At 40.6% G+C, this 25850-nt stretch overlaps 1 protein-coding gene across 1 annotated transcript in view; it reads left to right on the top strand.

Annotated features, from left to right (window-relative positions):
• The first annotated feature begins 5655 nt into the window (after window positions 1–5655).
• Window positions 5656–25850, top strand: part of galnt2 (UDP-N-acetyl-alpha-D-galactosamine:polypeptide N-acetylgalactosaminyltransferase 2) — a 61802-nt gene continuing 41607 nt past the window's right edge. Inside the window, exon 1 of the mRNA XM_061745411.1 lies at window positions 5656–5900. Within this exon, the coding sequence (XP_061601395.1) occupies window positions 5805–5900 (96 nt within the window). The 5' untranslated portion in view covers window positions 5656–5804. The remainder of the gene's footprint in view (window positions 5901–25850) is intronic.

Genomic DNA, 25850 nt, shown 5'->3' with positions numbered 1-25850 from the left:
TACCTTTGATTTAATTCTGCTTTTGAATAGACATATAAGATATAAACTGTTTATAACATTGTTGTATATAAACCTACCAGAATTCCCCTGAAAGCTGATTTTTTTTTTTTTTGGCACCTCTCTGAATAGTTTAACAGATTAAGCTTGCCAGTCTGTGAGGTATTTGCTTAAAAAATGACCTGGGGAGAGTTGTTTCCAGACCTTTAACATTACACAGTTGTATCTGCTGGCTGCTGCAGGTTTAGAAATGCAAAGCTACTTGGAGCACGATGAGTTTAGACATACCTGTGTTATAAAAAGACTGCTAACCAATCTCAGGTGGGACAGAGACGGCACACACTGTGACGGAGTCGAGACAGCAAGTCTTCACCAAGATCCTACCTTTGAAAATATGACGATTAAAGAATCATTCAGCAGTTATTGTTAAATGTATCGCTGAAATTTTATAAATTGTTCTATTTCTAATCTGCATTACTGTGGTTTTTAAATAAATTGTTTTTGTCTGTTATCAGTGTAGTGTCATACACATTTTAAGCCAGGAACACCGACCTCGGATACCCTCCATGGGCGGTTTTTCAGAGCTTTCTCAGGGTGGGTGTTTAAACCATCAGGAGAACCTGCCACAATCCTGGTGTGGATTTTAGTTGTTTGTTGTTTTTTGGTTGGTTTTATCTCCTGTGTGGTTCTGTTATTTAGGACAGAAGCGGAGCCTCCGCTGGTATCTTTCCACTCATCGCACCATCGAGGCAGAACATTCCTCGGCCCGAGCCTGGCTCTGATGAGTTCTCCTCCTGTAGTCCAAAAATGTCCAGACTGGTGATTTTAGATTCTCCCAGGGAGAATCCAAGAATCTGTTCCTCAGCTGCCTCCAGCACATTATTGGTGTTTTGTTGGAGCGCCGTCAACTTTGACCATGGGGCATATTTGCTTTGGCGTCATTCCAGTGGGAAAGTTAATGCGTCATTCATTTGTGAACGGAGTTCACGTTCTGCCTGGACCTCGCTGGGAGAGGCGAAAACCACTATGTTGTTTTTGTTTTGTTCCTGTTACAGCACTTCCCAACGTGTCACGGTGGAGTTGAGGTCTGGACTTTGGGGTGGGCCATATATGTATGAAAATGATGGGTCATGTTCCCTGAACCACTCTCACAATTTTAGCCTGACGAATCCTTTTCCCGTCAGTATGAAATATGCTGATGGGGAAACCTGGTGTTTCCAGATATCCGGTTAGTCAGCCGTCCTCATTGAGTGAAGACGCAACGTTACTGAACCTTGATCAGATGAGGATATTCCTGATTGCAACACTGCTATGGGCTTACATAGTAGACACCAAGGGTGATTGGTGCAACACTTGATTCACAATTCCTTTTACTCTGACGCTCCTCTCATCAAGGAAGAGGGGAAATTTTAACTCACCAAACCACATGAACGCTTTCCAGATTCCAGTCTTCCTGCTTCCTGCTTAATTGAAGGTTGTTTTTTATTCCTCTAGCTGGGCTTACTCATAAGTGGTTTTCTTAAAACTACACCGCTGTGTACTCAGAATACCGCTAGTTTTATTTTGTTGTATGTGGAAATACTTGTGTTTTCATGGGTCTTTCTGTTGATTTGAACAAAAGTCTAAATGATCACAATCATTCAGGATTTTGTTTTTTTTTCCCTCAATCCCATTTCTTCCTCAAAGATAATAGTTCAACTGTCCTTCCAGGATTGTTGGACAGTTCTTAAAACAATTGTATTAGTTTCAGCATGTCCTTATCTTTTGTTTGCTTGACGCAGTTCAGTAATTTGACCTTTCAAAATAATAGAATGACATAATTTCTACAAGTACAGGAAGTGTCTTTTGACATGGATGTTTAAGGAACGGGAAGCTCCTTACTGCAACAATCAGTTCAAATTAAACAATACTATCATGAGTGCTTTTCCAATTATTGCTTAATTAAATCTGGGTTGTGACTTATTTTCTTCTATTTTTATTTGAGGAAGTGACAATACTCAAGATGCTCAGCTTTCTAGATAAAGGTTGGTCTGAGATTGATCTGTTCAGTAAACATTCATGATGTTAGAGTATACTTTAATTCAGAATAAATAACATATTTAAAATGATTTGTTCAGAGAGGCTGGCCTAAAACCCTCCCATTGTGGATGTTCTGTACAACCTAAAGTTTCAGCCTCTTTAATCTGGCTTCCTGATCATCTTAGAATCAGTTGTCAAGACGCTACATGGTCTGATTCCTTAGCATATCTCAGATCTTTTATCCTTTGGTAATCCTGCTCACACTTCAGGATCCTCAGACACCCATCTGGTCCGAGCTCTCCTCTGAAGAAGCAGCTTTTCAACTTTTAAATCCAATAAATCCTTCTTTTGCATATATGGCTAATACCTTTTTTTTCCCCTATCTAAATCTTGTTCCTGTATTTATCATGAATGTCTCTTTTCTCACTGTGATTTGTGTTTTCTGTTTATTCTTCAAGTAAAACAAAGCCATCAACATAAAGAGATTAGACATAGTCTGGAATTTCGTGGCATATTTGCACATGTTAGGTTTAAAAGGCAGAACATTTTAATAATGAAAAGATGTCATTAAAGATTCTTAGCTCTGTGCTCTAAAACTGAACATTTGTTTCTCTGTTTCTAACTCTTCCCTCTACCTCTCCACAAGCAGCCAGGCAGGCTGTGCCACCACTGTGGGTAACACAAACACACGCAGTCCCCCGTGGACACCGCAGTGGAGCAGCAGCCAAGAACTGTGCCTGCCTGTTTTACTACCGGGACATCTTTGGTAGCACAGGATAAAGGTTTTTTTTTTTCTTTCAAACTTTTACCAGTTTTCTCTGGTCAAACCCGTATTTGTATCAACATACTAAAAACTACTAATACTATCAACATACTAAAAACTACTAATACTATCAACATACTAAAAACTACTAATACTATCAACATACTAAAAACCGCAAGTGTTGTAAAAGGTCATGTGATGTGACTAAAAACTAGGTCAACTAAAAATATTAACTTGAATATTAGCAAAAGCAGACGGAGAGGGAGAGAGAGCACAAACATTCATAAGTGAGAAGCTTGGGATAAAGTTTATCCTCCCCATTTATGATTTTCTTAAGACTTTTTTTTCCTTTAATCTTTCAGTCTATTAAATGAAATAAAACTTTCCCAGGGTGATAATAAGGCTGATAAAGCATTTTTTAGTTTAGCTTTTTGTTTTCTGAGCTTTAACCAGTTTTCTCTGGTCAAAACCTTATTTGTATCAACATAAAAATATTTTAGATCCAGAAGAGCTGGATCTTTAGAGCTGATAACTTTTGAGAGCCAGAGGGTTTAAACCAACATGGATTAGAAATTACAGGGACCGCAAGTGTTGTAAAAGGTCATGTGATGTGACTAAAAACGAGGTCAACTAAAAATATTAACTTGAATATTAGCAAAAGCAGACAGAAAGAGAGAGGGAGAGAGAGCACAAACATTCATAAGTGAGAAGCTTGGGATAAAGTTTATCCTCCCCATTTATGATTTTCTTAAAACTTTATTTTTTCCCTTCGACCTTTCAGTCTATTAAATCAATGTAAACTTTCCCAGGGTGATAGTAAGGCTGATAAAGCATTTTTTTTAGTTAAGTTTTTTGTTTTCTGGGCTTTAACCAGTTTTCTCTGGTCAAAACTTTATTTGTATCAACATAAAAAAATTTAAGATCCAGAAGATCTGGATCTTTAGAGCTGATAACTTTTGAGAGCCAGAGGGGTTTACATGGATTAGAAATTACAGGGTTGAGACCGCAAGTGTTGTAAAAGGTCATGTGATGTGACTAAAAACTAGGTCAACTAAAAATATTAACTTGAATATTAGCAAAGCTAAAAAGGTGTGCGTGTGGTTGTGAGTGTGAGTGTGCTTGTGTGCATGGTTTGTGTGTTTATATGTGGCCCTGCGATGGACTGGTGACCTGTCCAGGGTGTACCTGCCTCTCACCTGAAATGAGCTGGGATAGGCTCCAGCAGACCCACGTGACCCTGAAAAGGACAAAGCGGGTATAGAAAATGGATGGATGGATGGATGGATTAGCAAAAGCAGACAGAAAAGGAGAGAGAAAGAGAGATGGAGAGAGAGCACAAACATTCATAAGTGAGAAGCTTGGGATAAAGTTTATCCTCCCCATTTATGATTTTCTTAAAACTTTATTTTTTCCCTTTGACCTTTCAGTCTATTAAATGTCATTAAACTTTACCAGGGTTGTGATAAGGGCGATAAAGCGTTTTTTTAGTTCAGTTTTTTTATTTTCTGGGCATTAACCAGTTTTTTTCTGGTCAAAACCTTATTTGTATCAACATAAAAATATTTAAGATCCAGAAGATCTGTAGAAATTACAGGGTTGGGACCTCAAGTGTTGTAAAAGGTCATGTGATGTGACTAAAAACTAGGTCAACTAAAAATATTAACTTGAATATTAGCAAAAGCAGACAGAAAAAGAGAGAGGGAGAGGGTGAGAAGCTTGAGATAAAGTTTATCCTCCCCATTTATGATTTTCTTAAAACTTAATTTTTTTCCCTTCGACCTTTCAGTCTATTAAATCAATTTAAACTTTCCCAGGGTGATAATAAGGCTGATAAAGCATTTTTTTAGTTCAGTTTTTTTATTTTCTGGGCATTAACCAGTTTTTTTCTGGTCAAAACCTTATTTGTATCAACATAAAAAAATGTAAGATCCAGAAGATCTGGATCTTTAGAGCTGATAACTTTTGAGAGCCAGAGGGTTTAAACCAACATGGATTAGAAATTACAGGGTTGAGACCGCAAGTGTTGTAAAAGGTCATGTGATGTGACTAAAAACTAGGTCAACTAAAAATATTAACTTGAATATTAGCAAAATCAGACAGAGAGAGAGCACAAACATTCATAAGTGAGAAGCTTGGGATAAAGTTTATCCTCCTCATTTATGATTTTCTTAAAACTTTATTTTTTCCCTTCGACCTTTCAACTTTCCCAGGGTGATAATAAGGTCGATAAAGCGTTTTTTTAGTTCAGTTTTTTATTTTCTGGGCATTAGCCAGTTTTTTCTGGTCAAAACCTTATTTGTATCAACATACAAATATTTAAGATCCAGAAGATCTGTAGAAATTACAGGGTTGGGACCGGAGGGAGAGAAAGAGAGAGCACATTCATATTGTGAGAAGCTTGGGATAAAGTTTATCCTCCCCATTTATGATTTTCTTAAAACTTTATTTTTTCTCTTCGACCTTTCAGTCTATTAAATCAATTTAAACTTTCCCAGGGTGATAATAAGGCTGATAAAGCATTTTTTTAGTTAAGTTTTTTGTTTTCTGGGCTTTAACCGGTTTAAAGTGTCTCTGGCGCCCCCATCGTCTAAACACGGACAATAAAAAAAAGAAAAAGAAAAATCACACAGCACGGTTGTTCCCCTTCCACAATTTTTCCTGAACATTTGTGATAATCTCCCGGAGGACCAGCCTCCTCCTCCATCAGAGCAGCCGCCTCCAGCGCGGCCCCGCACGGCCCCGCACGGCCCCAGCCCCGCTCCCTCCTCCGGGACCGCCGGAGCCGGCGTCTGATTGGATTAGAGGCGGTGAGCCTTTGCCCTCTAACCCCGCTGATGTCTGCTCGCTGCTTCCTGCTGCCTCCGCTCCCCCTCGCCGACTGACGGAGCCTGCCGACGCCGCACGGCGAAGCGCCACGCACGGACACAGAGCGGAGCGCAGCGCCGGCGGAGCCAGCGCGGAGCAGCAGCAGCCAGCGCGGGCGGGCGGAGACCAAACCGAGCGAACACCACACAACCTCGCAGCCATGCGGAGGAAATCGAGGATCCTGCTGTGCTTTGCGGTGCTGTGGGTGCTGGGGATAGCCTACTACTTCTACTCGGGGACAGCGCTGAATCGAAAGGTAGGAGCTCCGTCCCTCGACTGCCTTTTTTTTTTCTTTTTTTCCCCCAGCCAGCACAAAGCAGGGGTTTTATTTCCCACAAATGCCTCTTTTCCTCCTCTCTGTTGCGTTAGTTTGTTCTTTTTTAATTATTATTGTATATATTATACCATTTGTGGGATGCTGTGCAGATAAAGGGACATTGCTTGCCATCCGTGCAGGCTTTGATTTGCGGGAGATGTTGCGGGGCTGCGGGGCGGCTGGTCTGCGGGTCGGCGTGTTCAGACCCCCCTGCTCCTACCGGCGGCGGCGGGGGGGGGGCGGAGTGCGGGCACTGGGCGGCTCTTTTACGGTGGCCGTGCCGGTTAATGCGCGGCCACGTTACAGATGCAGTGCTTGCATGTTTATTGATACGAGGCTGCTGGCCTGGCTGTCCGGGGGTTGGGGGTGGGAGTGTGTGTGTGTGTGTGTGTGTGTGTGTGTGTGTGTGTGTGTGTGTGTGTGTGTGTGTGTGTGTGTGTGTGTTGGGTTTGGGGGGGATGTCTATAGAGCACGTCAGCACAAGCTACTGCTGCCAGAGTAAAGCCTGATTTATGGTTCCGCGTTAAATCGACGCAGAGCCTACGCCGTAGGGTACGGCATGTATACGCGTCGCCGCGTTCCTTACGTAGGTTCTGCGTTGGTGTAACGCGGAACCATAAATTGGCCTTAAGCAAAGATCATGAAGTGTGCACAAACTAACATATATGTCAGAGTGACCATCCTTTTTGTTCATTTCTTCTGCTGTGAGATGCACAGATTTCCCCTTTCCGTGGAGACATTTCTCATGTTTTGTCTACGCCTATTTGTGTGAACAAACCTGAGCTAGTGTCATTGCAAATCTCAGTTTCTCATTGCAAACCTTAGTGACATGAAATTGTCTCTTTCATTTCTTGGTCCCATCAATCATCTGGATTGCTGTCGATAGCCTCATCAAATCATGCAGCGACAATCACATTGATTCCCGTGAAACCACAGTAAGTGGTGGTCCTCCCCTGAGGATGAACAAATGTGGGAATTTATTTTTCTTTCCAACTAAATGACGATGGTAAATTGAAAGTCTGTGGATCTCTGGACTCATTGTTGGACGAAACAAGACACATGATGGCATTACCTTGGAAACTGTGGCTGTTTCACTGTTTTAGCCTTTTTATAGATTACTTCAATGACATGGCAGATTAATCAATAATGACGATAACTCGTATTTGCAACCTAATTACAAACGCTCTAGACAATAGGAATCAACAGCATCACAAACCACAACCGTGACCTTCATGAATTTCCGGACTGCTGGATTGGACTGGGTTCGTTGTTAGCCAGTTCCTGTTCCTGTCCATCGGTTTCTTTAGAGGATTATTTCACATGCTTATCGTTTACCATCTGATGGCTCTTTGTTGGTGCACTTCTCACTGACACCATTGTATGAGGTGGCTTGGACTCCACAACTGCACAACACACCATGTCTGCACACATGTCCTATGTTATGTGCAGTACTGGAGTTGAAGGGGGATGAGGGGGGATGAGGGGGGATGGCATCCCCCCTGAAATAAAAACGGTCCAAATCATCCCCCCTGTAAAACGGCCATCCCCCCTTTCCATCCCTTATGTCATTTCATCAATGAATGTGGTTTTACTGCTATTTCAACATTTAGAGTCATCACCAGAAAAATAACACCAGAAAAATAACTTATTTGACAATTTTCACCTGTTTCAAGTAAATCTTCACTTGAAATAAGTAGAAAAATCTGCCAGTGGGACAAGATTTATCTTCTTATTACAAGCAAAAAAATCTTGTTCCCCTGGCAGATTTTTCTACTTATTTCAAGTGAAAATCTACTTGAAACAGGTGACATTTTTTGTTTTTTCTAGTGATGAGTCTTGCTTTAAGTGTAATGAGGTTTTTTTTTTTACTAAAATGAGACATTTTAACTAGAAATAAGACAAATATTCTTGTTAAGATTTTGAGTTTTTGCAGTGATCCATTTTACTTATCCTGTGAAGGACAGAGTCATATTGATAAGTTCAGAAAACTGTTTTTTATTGTTGTTTTGATGTATTAGATGTAAGCCCAGTGGATATTTAAAGCTTACAGAAGGCTGCATTTAACTGCTGCTATGTCATTCCTGCAGTATTTCTGCAGGTGTTTTGGTCAGTGCTATTATTTGTAATATATTATATTATTTGTAATCAGCACAAATTATCTGTCCCCGTATGATAAAATCCACCATCCCCCCCTGATTTTTTTTTTTTACAACTCGAGTACTGGTTATGTGAGACATGCACGTTAGAAACCCTCCAGGTGAGACAATAAGACATGGCAGCTTTTGTACTTATGCTTGTTTCTGGTGTGGGTGTGTCTTCCAGAGCTGATGCAGGCCTGCACATCCTGCTGTGTGTATGAGTGAAGTCCAGAGTGTGGGTGGTTTAGTGCACCATACACTGCTGTCTGTTGCCCCTCTAGATGTGTGTGTGAACAGCTGTGTGTGTTCCACCTGTCTCTCGTCTTGCCCTATCTTCCCCTCTGTGTTTGCTTTACTGCAGTCAACCAAAGCAGGCCTTTTGCTTTTCCATTAGGCTGATAGTCCCACTTGTGTGTGTGTGTGTGCGTGTCTTGTGTATTTATTTGAGCTTCTTAACAGGGTCATAGTGAAACACAAAGATAAGCGACTTTCTCTGGGGTTTGCCTGTGATTGGCATTAATATGGATGATGGGGTGCAGCTGCCAAGTGTTGGTACACAGAGGGACAGTTAATCTGTTTAAACAACAGCTCTGTTTCCCAGGTGAAGTGTTGTTTTCAGTCATGTTCACTTGCTGTTTCTGGGAGAAACGGTATTTTCTCCGGTGTCATGAGGGGAACTTTAAATTTCTAGATTTATGAATTTCTCTCGAAAGCTTTTAAAAATGCTCAACAGATGGGTGGAACTCTGGGGCTTATGAAACTGATTTAACCTAAAACTCTGTCAGCATTTGGAGATGGTTATATTATAAGAATATATATGTTTATAAGAATATTGTGTTACGTTTTTGTATCATGCATGAAAATCTGTTAATTAATAGATTGAAGTTAAATCTTCTTGAGAGCAAAGTGTTGACTGATGACCCAGAATGCACAGCGACGTTTCACATCAGTGGAGCTGGACATGGTTATTGTGTTTCTTAACAGATTATTCTCGAGTTAAAACAACCCTTTAGTCTATTGTCAGACGGTAAAAAGTGCAAACTTTTGTTAGGGACCAAAATGAGGTTAAATTAAGAAGATTTGAGTTGGAACAGTATATGTGTTTGCAGCAAAGTGCTGCACCACATTTCTGTCCTCACCTCCTTGTGTATCTGCAGACATAGGTACAACGAGCTAACTTAAAATAAAATGCTATTTTAAGGCTCTGCCAAGACTCAACAATGTAATTCTGCCTAAATGATGATGTCTACAGGGTCTCCAGATGCAGATCAAGGTTATTTCGATTGTGACTGTGTACAAAAAGTACATAAAAAGTACCATTTGTACCATCGTTGGTGTCTGGTTGCTGGCAACTTGCCAAAGATCCGAACAAGTCAACTACCGATGTCACAAACTACAGTCAACAGATGCAAAAGGAAGAGAGTTCATAGCATCTGGTTGCATAGACCTGGATTTATGAAAAAAATAGGGTGTTAGAAACAGGAAATTAACGCTTCTCAATTTGCAGTCTATTGAGTAGTTTCTGTGAAATTTGTACCCGACTTGATCAGACTTGCAATAAGATAGAAGCAACTGGACACGGATGCCTTTACAAACATTATTCTCATACAATTCCTGTATATGTACACAGTTAAAATAACCATGGTTTGTCTGTCGGGAGCGTAGCAACTCAATCACTAAAGTGCAATTACATTTTTGAGTCTTAGAGACATAATTGACCAACTGGCTTCAAACACATATTCCCTATTATCTCAAAACTCCTTAATTTCCCGTTGTTTTGGTCTCTGGAACAAATGTTTGATCTTACTGTCTACAAATAGACCTTGGGTTGTTTTAACGCCTGAATGTTTCTTTAAACTGTTTATGTCTAATTAAGTTTTTAGCAGCTTGTTCATTAGCAGTGGATGTACTCTTTATACTCTTTAGTCGTTTATACGCGGCCCACTCCTCGGCCATCATCTTATATTGCTGGTCATACTCGGCGCAGAGCTGCATGCTGTTGTTGTCATCGCTGTTCCCGAGCACAGCGAGGTGGATTGGGCGCGCTGATGGCTGGTGTGAGGAGTTTGTCTCTGTGAGATTCAGCTGGCTTCTTCAGCTCAGTCACAGTGGGATGATACTCCGACTCCTCAGATCAAAGTGCTCGCCAAACAGCGCTCCGGTTCCCATCTGCTGAAAAGTCCCCTATGTGGGGAGACGTATCTCTTCATGTGGGTTGTATGCAAACTGGAGTTTTGACTACATTTGAATGCAGTAGTGCCTGTCTATCACAGTGTTCACCGCAAATATAAAGGGTGTGAGTTTCTGACAAATGATTTCTTTTCTTTGTGGCAACGCATAAAAATACTTAAACTCAAATTTAATATGTCTTCAAGATTCAAGAGCAGCCTTTTGCACACATTTGTCATTTTCATGCTCAGAGACTGAGTGCAGTTTTTTTCTTTCCTGGAGCTTTTCGCTTGATTACATTGGGTTACAGAGTAAAATGAGAGCACATGAGTTTATAACTGTTTGGCAAGGTACTTTTTAAAGAGCAGGAGGGAGAAAAATTAGATGCATTTTTTCATTCATATGTAATCTTTTAGTAGCCTTGCATTGTATCTAGCTTACAGAAAGAAAGTGATTTCTTTTTTTAAAATTTTTTTAATTTATTTATTTCCTTTCCCCATTTTCTTCTCCCACAATCACTCCTCCTTATGTGAAATTGCAGGAAGCTTTAGGAGACAACCAGCAGCTGGACTCGGACAAATGAGCCAGGTGCCTCACTCGGATGACCTATTAAAATATTCCTCTTTGGACAAACCTAAGAGGTTTCTTTTTTTTTTTTCTTTGTCAAGAGCCATGTTTTCACTGTTGAGTGCACGTTCCCATCGAAACTGAATGGCAGATAGAAGAGGGTGGCAACCAAACTGCAAGAAAACAAAATAGATATCATGTGCTTCATCAAGAACTGCATCATGTCTTTGATGACACATCACAGCTGAACAAATTGATTTGGTAAGAAGAGGTGACATACATTTGCGTCAGGACCCAGATGTATTCTCAGAAGTACAAACCAGATTTCCAGTGACACGAAAAGGAGTCAAAACAAAGTCTGTGTGTGCGACGAAATCACAAACTCATGCTGTAAGTAGTCTCGCCGGAGTCATCCGAGCATATGTTAATGAGCGCTGTTGTTAGGGTTTGCTCTCATCCGGCGCTGCAGCACAACCTTGAACTGCAGGTATTTTCTGACTGTGTTTCTGGATCAGGTTCCTCTTGACGGCAGCTTAAGCTCTGCCAGTTCTTCGTCATCTACAAAGCTGAAGAAAGGGAGAAAAAGCAGACATGAATCAGCTCAGTAGGGATTCTGGCTGGTTGAGGACTTCGTGAGGGTGCGTGTTATCTGCAGCTCTTGGTGTTCAGCCTCTACCTGTAGCTGCACGTCAAACCCCGGCTTTATCAATACATCTGTCATCGCATACGTTCTCTTTCTTTGACTTTTTCTTTCAAGCATACGTTTTCAAAAAAAAAACCTGAATCTTTTTTCTTCTTTTTTTGTTCTTCTTCAAACAACAGCATATGTGGGGTGAAGGTGATGGTGCATTGTGGGTAGAGACTATATTTCTGTGATTTTAGCTGGTGGTATGCAGGGCAAGGTGGAGGCAGGCGTCTGTTCCTCAGAATAGGAGCGTTCGCCGTCTGTTGTGAGTCCTGAGTCAGAGATATCACTGTTGCCAGCTCTCTCAAACACATACTTTCAAACAGACTGGAATCTGTATTATATAGAGGAAAAGTTTAATGAATTTCAGCGGCTACTATTCTTGAAAGGCCTTTTGTCATTTCCGGTGATATTGAGCTGATAAGAACCTTTGTATGTTATATGTTTGGTGATTTGTACATTTCTGCCTGGTATCCTGAAACGTGAGGTTGCTATCCTGCCCAGGTCTCGGTGGGGGGGGGGGGGGGGGGTTGTCAGTGAACTACCTGGTTAAATAAAGGAAATAAATGGCGTACATTGTATCTGAACACACGCTGCTTCACTCATGATATTGATTGCACCTGTAAGAGTTCCTGCTGTTATGCAGCTACAGTAGAGTCCCATCTCTTTTAAGACCTACGGATCTGAAACCACTGGAGGCTCCAGCAGCTCGATATGTTTACAACGGCAAAATACAATGTGATGTCGCCCGGCGCGCCGATCCATTATCGCAAACTAAGTAAATGCAGCTTGACAGAGCAAGCACATGAGTCGATGAGACTCAAAATCCAGCTGGATCCAAGAAGCTTTTTCAGATGTGTAGTTTTTGTTTGAGGTATTGATTTCTTTTTTTCTTTTTTTTATGTGTGTGAGTGAGAGCAGCATATGCTCTTTTAAATCTTCATTGCTTCTGACAGATGCTCCAGTTATTTCAGGTGTTGTTGCATTTTTTTAAATTTTTTTTTAACTTGTAGTTAAATGAAATATCAGCAGAAACACCAAAAAGTCCTGCTGCTCCTTTTGACGTTACAGGAGACCTCATGGCAGCTTCCCTGGTCAGTTTTCTCTTTGGCGAGGTGTCAGGGATGATTTAAAAAAACCTTTCTTTCTGTGAATGGGATAACCCCACAGGAACAGCTAAACTTTAAACCCAAGAAAAACGATTACAAGAGCACAGTAACCATAAAACTGGATAGGATTTGTTGATTGAGAAATCAACTAGTGTAAGAATCTAAAACTGTTCTGCCGTGTTAATGAGAGGAACAGTTGCCCGGCTGTTGAACACCAACACTGATTTGTGTTCGCGGGCTCTTCTTTCTTCATATTACACCAGATTTACAGTTGGACGTTCTATTTGAACTTGTAAATTCATGTGTGTGTTAATGAATCAACTTGTACTCTTGAGTATTCAGGTCCATTAAAGGCATGTGCTGCTGAAATTTACAAGGTGATTTGTTGCATTTTATAGATGACACATTCGACCGAGTCGCTGAACGTGATTATGTAAAATTGTCACGGGGGATGTCTGAAGTGTCATTTTTCCTTCCTTTAAAGTGAGAGTTGTGCGTATGGCGTCTTCAGGGCTTCTGAAGAGAGTCTGTAGGCCCCTTCACCTGCCTGACATGTGGTGTTTACAACATCTTAGGAAGAGATTCTGTAATGGGTCTGAATTGGTCGGGTGTGCACATGACTCTCGGTGTCATAATCACTGGTTGCCTCGTAATAAAAAAACTGTATATGTGATAGTTAATGAGTGGAGAAGTGTGGCGTTGGGACACAGCTCAAAGCTCACGGTGTGGGTTAACAGTGCTTTTTAAAAGGCTGTTAGAGCCGCAGTTACACAAGTCAGATGATGCTTTCTTTTTTTTTTTTTTTTTTTTTAGAACCTGGAAGCTTTCATTCTTCCGTTGCATCCATGCCAAGCATTTAGGGCTTAAAATACACATGGAATCGATAAGCTATCACGTCTCCTATGCAGGGCATTGATAACCGCCGCTGCCTTTATAAGGCAAGTTTATTTGTAAAACAACTCAGCAACCAGGCAATTTATAGTGCTTTACATCATTAAAACATGAAAAGTAAAAAGAGGGAGGGTTACAGTGCGAAGGCATAATAAAGACAAGTTAGACTTAAGCTAGAGGTACAGTGTAAAAGTCAGCTGTAAACAAATGATTGAAAGGAACTGAGGGGTTCAACGTTCCTGCAGTTTTCTGGAAGTTTCCTCCAGATCTGTGGAGCGTAAAAGCTGAATCCTGCTTCCTCGTGTTTGCTTCATGGCGGAACTGATATCCATTGTTGAAAGAGGACTGTGTCTAGCGTGCCAAACACCCAGCTTTTCTGGATACCCACTCGCTTTAATTGCACGACAAAGGCGTCAGCAAGGGATAATGCAAAGCCTCAGACACACCCACCGTCCAGCACCGTGCGAGCCTGCCAACAAGTCTATTTAATCGAAACATGAGCAAGCTCAGAGAACAGCTCAAAAAACTTTATTGCTTGTCAAATTATTTTTATTTATACATCTGTGTGTGTGTGTGTTTTTCATTTCTTTTTGGCAGAGATTATAACTCTAAAAGGCTTGAATCAAGGCAACTGGACTCTCTTTTTTTATTTTTGATTGTGTGGACATTGTGATACTTTCAGAGTTTCCATGACCCAAATGACTGAAAGTCATTGTTCAGTCTTCACAAAAGAAAATACTTGATAGGTTGTAAATAAAACGTTAAACATCTCAGTCCAGACTGATCTCCCACATCGTTCCTCAGTAGTGGAGCAAGTCACCGCTCTCTACGTACCAGAAGGTGTTGAAAACTGTCCTCCTAGATAGGGCTGGGCGATATGGACCAAAAGTCATATCTCGATATTTTGTAGCTAAATGGCGATACTCAATATATATCGATATTTTTTCTCTGCCATAATTGGGGTTTCCCCCAAAGCATTATAGCATAGCATCTCTGTTAGCTTAATTTTTTTCTGAGGCCACCCCTTATTAAAACTGTCAGTTTTAATACAAAGCCTCGTGCCAAATGTCACACGGGTACCTTTATTAACAGAGGTCTGCACAAGATCAAGATGTATAAAACAAATGAAATAAAAATAAACTGCCTGCATATATAAAAATGCTTCTTGAACAAAATAAAACAAATATCCCTTTCCTGCATAACAATTAAATTAAAATACACTGTGCAATTAATACAATGTAGACAGTAACAGGCAGACTTTTCCACTGAGGTTGACAGTTGTGCAAATAACAAAACGTTTGTGCAAATCTCAAATAAAACATTCAAGTCAATTTGTCACAAAATAAGCTATATCAAAATCATAATTTTTTTTATTATATCGATATAAACGATATTGTCTCGTACCATATCGCGTTTGAAAATATATCTATATATAATAAAATCTTGATATATCGCCCAGCCCTAGTCCTAGAACACCTTCTGTCATGAACTGTGCTTCTCCTTTACGTCCCCCAGCACTTGAATGTCTTCTTCATGGCACTTAGCTGCACTTTTTGAAATACTGTCTTATCTGCATCTACTTTGTGATCCACCATGTTGCTGTGGCCTGATTGTTTTCCTCCGTTATAAGTCGGATTGGATAAAAGCGTTGCTAAATGTAATGTAAACATAGAGCTTGGCTAATAGGCAGTCAAAACAGTTATTTTGATCTCACTCCACTAAGAGGGGAAAATTTCAGAAATATGGAGATGAGAAGCGAAAAGAAGCAAGAAAATGGTTGTAAACTTAATCCAACTCAGGTTGTAGCTGCTTTGAGAGGTTTTAATTCCCCCAGTTGGGGGGAGCTGGTGCTGATGAGGAAGCTATGAAGCCAAGTGGCCTTCAGAAGGTTTTGGAGTTACCGGGAGATAAAGGCTGAGGGAGAGCTAAAAGTTTACATTTTGGTTTAACCAACAGCATGTTGCATATTACTGTCCTTTTACAGCGATTTTGTTCCTCTGGAGATGAGGTCGTGTCATGAAAAGGTTTAAAAAGAGGGCATCCACTGTTCACGGAGCCGTATGGGGACGAGAACAACATCAGTGGGAAACGCAGCGCTCTTCTTGTTCAGTTTATCATTGGGGAGCAAAGGTTTGCTGCCATTCCCCATCCCAGCCTGCAGAGCTTCACCGTCAGGCCTGCAGCAATCTGTGCTTCTGTTATCAAATTAAACTATTCAAATAGTCCCCTGATATGACTGCACAGGTGACCACGGTTTGCAGGATGACCTGTCTGTGACAAGGATATTCAAATAAAGAGTATTGCTCCTGAACTTTTCACTCACCAGACTGATCGCTTTTTTAAATACAATGATTTACTGACGTGTCCTTAATTGTAAACCCTTCCTCTGTAATCCAAATAGGTGTGATTTAAAGCTGGCGTTACCTCCTGTTTTCATCTTTGGACATGTTTTAACAGACATCAGTGTATGCGTCAGATCCTTCATTTTTATTTATTTCTTTTTTGCTCTGAGGCTTCTCCATCTGTCATGCTCTGTTATTTGCTACAGCCAACTTACAAAGAATATGTCATATATAAGCAAAACAGATCAAGGGAGATGCAAAAATCCTGTCCACCCACCTATTTCTCACTCTTCGCCGCAGATAAGCGTGTGTGATGTGTCACGATTGAGTCTGGGGATCCTGAGGTTTACGATGCTCCGTACATCTGCCTCCATCTCGGAGGAGCGGCACATCTTTATTTTAGCTTTTTCTTCTTTTCTGAACCCAACTTTCTGCAACATGCAGAAAACAAATACCCGTAAGGAATTGCTTTAGAACTGTATTTTAACACACCTGCAGACACTTAGGGGTAAAATGGTATATATTTTTAAATTAGATTTTCATTATAAGAAATGCTGTGTAGAAAAAAACAATAATGGCTTGATTCATTAGAGATAATTATGGCACATTCAGCAGTGACACCCTGTTTTAATTAAGTCTTCAGTGTAAATGAGAGAATCTTAAACAACAGAGTAGATTTATTAAATGCGATGTGGTTGTATAGCACAGTGCCGCTACTCCAGTGCTTAAATCAATTCTTCAAAATAAAAGATAATAGTTGTGAATCTGTCAAAGTGGTGGGCTGGTTTATAGATTTTTAAATTGAGCCTTCTGGGATATGTTTATTTTTCACTTCATTTCATGGCTGTTCAGTTTTCAACCCCCCTCCCCAAACTGTCTGTATATACTGTATATTAGTGGTTAGTGTCGTGATTTTGTAAAATCCTTTATCCATGACATATATATGCATTTTAATCTTGCAGCAGAAGTTAATGTTTTTAAGGTGCGTGAATCTGTGTGACAGTGTGTGTACAGTATGTGTGTGTGTGTGTGTGTAAGTGTGTTGTTCACCAGCCCTCTTCGACAGTCTCATCTAACATATTTTTTTAACATTTGAATTCCACACTCTGACAGAGTGGACTAAAATCACAGATGTGAAACATGAAAGGACAAGGCTGATAGGATGACAAGACAGTGATGGGAGCAGTGTGTGTAGTGTGGTGATTGCTGTAGTGTGTGTGTGTGTGTGTGTGTGCTAATGGTGACATTTTGTAAAAAAGGATGGCTATCCTAACATTGGACAAACAGACATTCATAGTAATAATGATAATAGTGACAGAAAAGACATCTACAGCAAAAACAAGGCCAATAATAACTATATTAACAATCCTAGTATCATTATTGCTAGTATTATAATTAGTATTATTAGTGTAGTAGTACTACAAACAAAACCATGGTAGTTATTATCATCATCGCCGCCATCCCGCCAAAATGCCATCCCTTTTGAGAAGAAAAATCCTCCAAGAGAAGTAAAGATTTTTGGAAGAAGGGAGAAAAAAAATCTGTCGTTTTAGATGCAATTAGATGCTCTCATTTAATATAATTTTCTTTCTGCCATCTTTAGCTTATTGTTTCTGTCAGGTTGAATGAGGGAGTGGCATTTTCTCGTTTTGGTTCTCAACAGTTGTAAGGAACGTGAAGGACAGATATTATCCTCCGAACGCGTCGATAGACAAGAATCTGAAGTAAACACACTCCCACACAGGAACAAATAAATGGCTGCAGATTCCACTGTAAAGTTTTAATGTACTTGGCCAACACTTTTAAAAGAAACGGCTCATAAAGTGTATGGTGAAATGGTTTTCAGGAAGCAGAAGTGCTGACCTGGCTCTTCCAGCTTCTTCCAGCTCATTTTAAATGGAGGAAGAAATGGGCTGAATAACTGACAAAGCGGCCATGGGAAAGACTTTTCTGACTAATCTCACATTCTTGTTTTTACAGCCTGCTAAGAGTCATCAAACTGTGGATGGAAGAAGATTAAATGACTATTGTAGAGAAATTTGAGTTTTGTGGGTGTGTATGCATGACTGACGGGCCATTTCCCACTGAAAGACACATAATTGAACCTTTGTGTCTATATATGTGAAATTGTAGCTGGAAGCAACTGTGAATTGGAGTTGTTTCACATACCAGTAATAAAAAGCAATAATGCTCCTGAGGCTGCTTGGCGAGTAAAACAGGCTGCTACTGTATGGCATGTTCCTCTGCTGACAGAATCCTTGGTTGGCAGTCCTTTAAAAATAGATACAGTAAGCATAATGGTAAAGTATGCCTCTGTTTAAACATAAGCCCTTCATTTGAACACAAACTTAGACTAAAGTCTCCACGTGACTCCTCGAAGGCCGACTTCTTCCTCAGGACTGCAGTTTTAACCATATGACTTAATTTACAGTGGTTTCTCTGTGGTAGGAAACTCTGCTGCTTCATGCAGGCTGCAGTGCCTGTCACTTCCAGTCAGGAATACTGGCATCGACATAAAACATTTAAACCCATTCAGAATTCCTCAATTTAGTAGAGCAGAATGACGAGGAATACATGAAAAGCACGTGCGACCCAAGTCCTGTTCATTGCAATTTTTGCATCTTAGTCCAGCTTTCTTTAATATCGACATTAAACAGATATGTTCGTACATTTAGGAGACTGTAATTGTGTCTACCATTGGCAGTAGAACTCATCCAACATTATATTTTCATAATAATCTGCCAGAGAAGCCACGTGGTTTTGGTTTGCAGCTTGAAACCAGACTTTCGTGCAGTCCCGAGAATTGCCTGAACCCGATGGCTTTGTACTGGGGAGGGAATGATGGGGGGGTTGCAGGGAAGGAGAAGCCCAGTAAGATGTGCCAGGCCGAAAACAAACCCAGGGATAACTCACTCAGACCTCCAGGTATAGATTTATTGACTGTCTGTCCTCATTAATGATTGAGTTTGAACTCAAGGAGCCTGTTTTTTTTCTTAATCAGAATGCTATCTTTGGTCCGGAATACTTCCTCTTTTTCTGGACTGTCTGTAAACTACATGTTGCAAGTTATAACAGTTAATGGCTCTGGATTTATGTATCATGTATTTGACCTGTTAATGTAGAATCCATTATTTAGATTTTTTTAAAAACATTTGAAAGTAATATCCACACTTTGTATTTTTTTAAGCTTGTACTTGCTTGCTGGAGTGACCACTGAAATGTTAGGATGTTCAACGCTTCACCTGCACTATTAACTTGGCAAAGCCTTACCTACTAAGCCAATGAGTCATTTTACAGTGATTTGATTGGTTCTTTGCCTTTAAATGAAAAAGAAACAGAAACTGATGGGAGTTGGAACCATCTTTTCCTTCTAAGTTATGATGCAGAGATGATTTCGCCTGCATTTCGTGTGTGTGTATATATTAAATTTGCTCGTTTTCTTTAACTCAGACTGCATTTAAACTTATCTCTAAAAACCCATATGGTAATGCAGTTATTCCCCTTGCTCTCTCCAGCCTTCATCCCTTCCTCTTACATTTCCTTTTTTTTTCTTTTCCCATGCATACTTGCTATTTGTTTTGGAGTATTTCTGTGTAAATTGTTTTTTCTTTTGAAGCGGGCCAGAAATTCAATCAGTCACCCTAGGAGCCAATTAACTCACCGGAAGCAGGAGAGCGGCCCTGACTTTGGGGCCCTGGAGCCACAGTTTTAGAAACCAGACTCGTGAAAAAAGTAGTGAAGTAGCCTGAGCTCTTGGAACAGCCCAGCATTATGCTGTTCTTCTGTGTTTCTGCCTTAAAAGGTAGCTTTGATTTATCTGTGCTTTTAGCTCGGCTGGAGTGGTGCAGACACAGCTGTGTCACACCCCATCAAGACGGGCTAAGAATAACTACAGCCATCTAACACCTTAGTTTGGATTGGTTTGAAACGGGCAGTTTCACGCTTTCTTTGCCGTCTGTTAATGCACACTGATATCTGATGTCATCTTTGTGCTGTTAACACACTCTAAAGAAGACACGACGAGCTGGAGTCGGGCTTTGGAAATGAGCCCGAGAATGAAGTTGTTTGTGAGACTGGAGGCTATACTTTTGCTTCTCACTCGCTATTTGTGGATTATGTAGTAGTTTTATCTTTTTTTTTTACAAACACATGAGCTGCTTGCTCCCATCTTTTCTTTTTTTCTCCTGAACACAGTTTCACCTGTCGGCCTCCTCGTCTTTCTGCTGTGTTAACGTGACAGCTGCAGACTGCACGATGGTGTCAGAGGTCAGAGTTTACCTGTCGGTGAATATTTGACCCAACGTTGCGTAACTACAACAGCTCACTAATTCCCACCTTTTGACGAGCATGAGGAAAGTCTGGGATGAATCTCCCGTCAGCTGACTGATTAAAATGTATGAACGCAGTGAAATGAAATGAAATTTACTCTGTCGTAACCATAATGTCAGGACTGAAATAAATTGTGGCACCAGAGTTTGTGTTTGGGCTGGACTGCAGACGGTAGATTAGTCAGCTCTCACTTGCTCTCAGTTTTCAGACAGCAGCAATACTGACACGAAATCAGTAAAGGTCTGTATACCTGAATTCACTCGGTTTGTCCACTGAATACTTTAAACTGTAGTGGAAATTCAAGGCAGGAGCAGGATGTTGATTTGCTCTTGCATTATCTTTGCAGCTTGTCTGCTAGTATTTTGTTTTTCTAACAAAAGAAAAAATCTTAAGGATGACGAGGGAGAGACCAAGTAAAGAACTGTCACCTGTTATATAGAAAGCGTTGATGAACACCGCTACCTGTGGGATTTAGACGGGTGGCAAGCGATTTCCTGGTAAAACCTCAAATCCAAGAGCAAGTTAAAGTGAATCATTAACTTAAAAGTCTGTTGACACATGCAAATACTTAACACTGGCTGATAATACAATGACCACTTTTGTTTGTTTTGTATCACTCGTGCTGCGTTATCAATTTTCTGAGGGTGCAATCTTGAAATTCACAAAAAATGACACGAAGTTAAGAAAGAAAATGCTCTTAACGTGGCATAAGCTTTCCTGACTATTGTAACTATTTACTTTTTACTTCAAATATATGGTATGTAAATGCTGCTTGCACGTCACAGATGCGACAAAACTGGTAAGGACTCTTAACTGAAGAGTTCTAGTCTTCAGCCAAATATTTGTCACAGCTGAACCCAAGTGAGCAACACACCCCCAAGCTATCGGACCAGTTCATGAAAATACTCCGATAAAGGTCTTTAATCTGTCACTGTCTCGTTTCCTTAAACTCTGTGTAATAACTCGGAATGAGACGTATCCCTCTCCCTTGAGGGAGGTTTGTGATGAAAGTGGCAATTTCTTTCAAAGGGACTATATTTCATTATAAAGAAGGATAGGCTTTTGTGTGCATGAAAAGTTGCAGAAGTAGAAGTGAAGCATGTAATTATCCCTCGTCAAAAGTCTCATGTCTGTTCCTCTCCTGCTACTACAGCCCGCTGAAGATGTCTGTGAGGTTTAATGTAAGCTGAGTTTGTGTCGTGATCCTGTCTTAGACTGACAGGCTGTGTGCTCGCTGTGTAACACACACACACACACACACACACACACACACACACACACACACACACACACACACACACACACACACACACACACACATACACACATACACACACACACACACACACACACACACACACACACACACAGGAATGAGACACACTCGTCCATCAGAGAGGCCTCCGTCGGGACCAGACATGTTAATGATGCGCTAAAGGAGGGAACGTGTCACAATAACACATGAAATTTCGTATTTACGTAAAAAAGAGCATGGCATGAGCTCCTCCGTGGGTTCTTTCAACGCTTCTTTAAAAATCGCTTTCGTTTCGCAGCTCAGTCAACTGGTTACACGGGGCGCTGCACTCTGACACAGATGGTGATGTCATCAGGAGGGTGTCCTGATGACATCACCATCCATTACAGCAGGCAGCAGGAATCAAGCCCTTGACTGATTGCTACTGTTTTGTGTGCACGATGAATGTGTGTGATAACCTATTATGACATTTTTTTTCTTTTTTTGTGTATCTTGACCTGGAAAGATCATGAGTTGGTTTTGAATCTTGACAGCTACGTTTTTTCTGCAGGGCCGATTTAACAATATACCACCCTGTTGGTTTGATGTGTGTAATGAAACATTAAAAAGGACACGGGAACTTTCACAGGTTTTATTTCAGATTGTTCCCCTATAGGCATGGAGTTTAATTCAGATTTTATGACAGTGTCCACTGTCCAAAATGTTCTCTTATTCAACCTCTTGATTGGTCAGCCTCGTTCTTTCATAGTTTTGCTCTTAGTCACCGCCAGGTCCATCAGTAATAGTTACAATAGTCAGGCATGCTTATGCCACACATTAAGAGGATTTTTTTCTTAACTCTATGACGAGTATGACCAGGACAAGAGCTCAAGGGGACTTGGGATGGTTTTAGTTGATAGGTTTTAGGTGGGGATGGGACATCAGAAAAATGAGACAACACTTATAATTAGGGATGGGGATCGATTCAAATGTCAAGAATCGATTTGATTCCGATTCTTAAGATTCAGAATCGATTATCAAGATTTGGTTCCGATATTGATTTGGGTTAGTGTTATTAAAACTGTTTTTTGAGCTGTTGCATAAATTATATGACTGTAGTTCTGCAACATATTAGTATTGTATTGAGATTAAACAGCAAGTATTGGCAGCTAATGATGCTGTAAGGACCAATTACCTCCCAGAATGCTGATAGAACTGCTTTCAGAAGCATCGTGTTGGTCAGAATTACCAAACAGATCCAGGGCAGCAAACAGAGACGGATGAAATCGGTTTTATTTTTTCCCACATTCGGTTTTTATTTGTTCCATTTTCGGTCTATTTTGGTTTTTAATTTTTGAGCATTTGGTTTTTAGAATTTTTTGCAAATGTAACCCCAAGAAAGTATATAAAGTAATTAAATATAGACAATTTATACAATTATAACCTAACACTTTAATGTTTTCATAGCTTTAAACACATTTAAAGGCAAAAACATGGCACCAATTATTCTCGTGTCCAACAAAACATGCCTTTTTTGGGGATAAACAAAAAAATAACCAAAAGTTGTAATGTAATGATGAAAAAAAAAATACATAAATAAATAAAAGAAGAAAAAAAAAACCCAAAAAATCGATCTTTAAACATATGAATCGATTTTTAGGAATTAATATGAGAATCGATTTAGAATTGGGAAATCGATTTTTTTCAACACAGGCCTACTTATAATCATCCATCCATCCATCCATCCATCCATGTGTCAAAAGAGGCCCAGACCCGCCTCTCTCCGGCCACCTCTTCTAGCTCTTCCAGGGGAATACCAAGGCGTTCCCCAAGCCAGCCAAGAGATGTAATCCCTCCAGCTAAAAATGTGTTTATGTGCTTAAAGCTCCCTTTTATTCTCACTTAACGCAATCCGACACACTCTCATGATAAAAGAAGCACGTGGTGGGCTGTGATTTAATTTGCTGTTGGGACTCTCACAATCATGAGCTCAGCACTATTTAAAGGTGTGAATTCATCTGACGTTCATTTGCATAGAATAGCACATTAAATTCACTTTGAGAAACACAAAGAGGAGTCATTTTCACAAATGACAACCCTTTTTGTTGTTGTCATAATGAACATTATGAAAAGACGCTGACACATACAGACGGATTTAAAACCTGTGGAAACTCCTGTGTCTGTAATCGCAGCGCGCCAGTGGTGGTTGAGGAGGGACAATAAGTTACTTTTAGACGGGAACAGGAGAAGCAAAGGGAGGAGGGCATCAAAGAGCAAGGAGGAAGAAGGAGCTGAAAGGAAAGAAAGGAGAGGAAGCAACTGGTTGATGAAAGCGTTTGTACTTCTGAATTCAGGATTTCAACACCCCCGTCCGCGGTACCCCACCACCCTGACCTACTTCTCCCTCTACCGATACACACTCAGATGATTCAGCATTTCACTCCAGACTCCCCCCTGACTTAATTCTCACCCTCACATTCACAGTTTTTTTTTTCCTTCCCTCCTTCCTCCTTTGTCTTGGTTTGAAACAGCCCTTTTTCTGTTTTTCCAGTGCCGCCTTCCCTTCTTCTGAAAATTGAATCTGGACTCGGCCTTTATTAGGAGTCGGTTGTTCAAATGAATTCTTAAACTCCCATTGACTACAATAGGGAATAAGTCGCTTTCACTGAGCTGAAGTATCGCTGTCACCATGTGAAACACTTGACATTTTGAAAGGGTTTTTTTTTTTTTTTTTGGATTGGCTTGACACCAACAGATGATAATGTTAAGAAACCTTGAGTGCTGCTCACTCACCACATGATGGATCATGTTTAAGTCCAGGTAGAGGGATGAAAAGCGCGTGCTTGTACAGAGAAGAACTGGCCTCTTGTTACTCGCCCACCCCTGCAGAACTCCTCACCACCCCGTCAACAAATCTGAATTGACTCAGCTTTCTTTCATGCATTGTTTCTTAGTTTTTTTGAGTGCACTCCTGGACAGAACTGCAGCGGGGCCCGTCTCTGTCCCCTCTTGCTCAACATGAAAAGAGTGTGTGTTGCTTTGAAAGCGTTATGTTTATTGTAGCAGTTGAACTATTACTGACAGAATACTGGTTAGTAGTTGGTTGTCTTGGACTGTTTTCTGGTAAACTGGCAGAACTCCTGCATTTACCGACTGATGATCCTTCACCATACTTATGCATCCTAGTAAATATTAGGATTGATCTGAAGTTGGATATGAAATGACTCTGTTAAATATATTGATTGTAGTCATTGTTGTGCTTTGCCTGGTGTTTGGAGGCTTGTAGATGATCTGCGTCAACTCACTAGAAGTAGGAAAAAGTCCTGAAACCAGAAAAAAGTCTTTAGATTTTGATATGAGAGAGGATTCTCTGTACACTAGGAATGGGCGATATTTTACCGTTCACGATTTACCGTCCAAAAAATTCCTCACGATAAGAATTTATCATCTCGCGGTAAAAACGATAAATTCCTGTTGATAAAGTTTTTGTGTAAAAATGATTTATGGTTCTGCGTTGAAGGAAGGAAGGAAGGAAGGAAGGAAGGAAGGAAGGAAGGAAGGAAGGAAGGAAGGAAGGAAGGAAGGAAGGAAGGAAGGAAGGAAGGAAGGAAGGAAGGAAGGAAGGAAGGAAGGAAGGAAGGAAGGAAGGAAGGAAGGAAGGAAGGAAGGAAGGAAGGAAGGAAGGAAGGAAGGAAGGAAGGAAGGAAGGAAGGAAGGAAGGAAGGAAGGAAGGAAGGAAGGAAGGAAGGAAGGAAGGAAGGAAGGAAGGAAGGAAGGAAGGAAGGAAGGAAGGAAGGAAGGAAGGAAGGAAGGAAGGAAGGAAGGAAGGAAGGAAGGAAGGAAGGAAGGAAGGAAGGAAGGAAGGAAGGAAGGAAGGAAGGAAGGAAGGAAGGAAGGAAGGAAGGAAGGAAGGAAGGAAGGAAGGAAGGAAGGAAGGAAGGAAGGAAGGAAGGAAGGAAGGAAGGAAGGAAGGAAGGAAGGAAGGAAGGAAGGAAGGAAGGAAGGAAGGAAGGAAGGAAGGAAGGAAGGAAGGAAGGAAGGAAGGAAGGAAGGAAGGAAGGAAGGAAGGAAGGAAGGAAGGAAGGAAGGAAGGAAGGAAGGAAGGAAGGAAGGAAGGAAGGAAGGAAGGAAGGAAGGAAGGAAGGAAGGAAGGAAGGATTCCCGTTGATGACGATTTGTGTAACAAACATGGCGGATCTGAGAGCGAGATAGATTTAGAGTTGAAAAGGTGGAGTTGAATTGGTATTTTTTTAATCGTTATGGGGATAAATGCCGGAAATTATCGTGATACATTTTTTTGTCCATACCGCCCATCCCTACTGTACACCCTCAAATAATGACTTTAAATAAGGGGCTTGCAAATGTAAGAACCCATTCAGACCTGGCATTAAACCAATCACAAATGATACAATGCTTTTGCACGGTC

Source organism: Cololabis saira, chromosome 2, assembly GCF_033807715.1.
Source record: "Cololabis saira isolate AMF1-May2022 chromosome 2, fColSai1.1, whole genome shotgun sequence".
NCBI lineage: Eukaryota > Metazoa > Chordata > Actinopteri > Beloniformes > Belonidae > Cololabis > Cololabis saira.
This window is presented reverse-complemented; position numbering and strand designations above follow the sequence as displayed.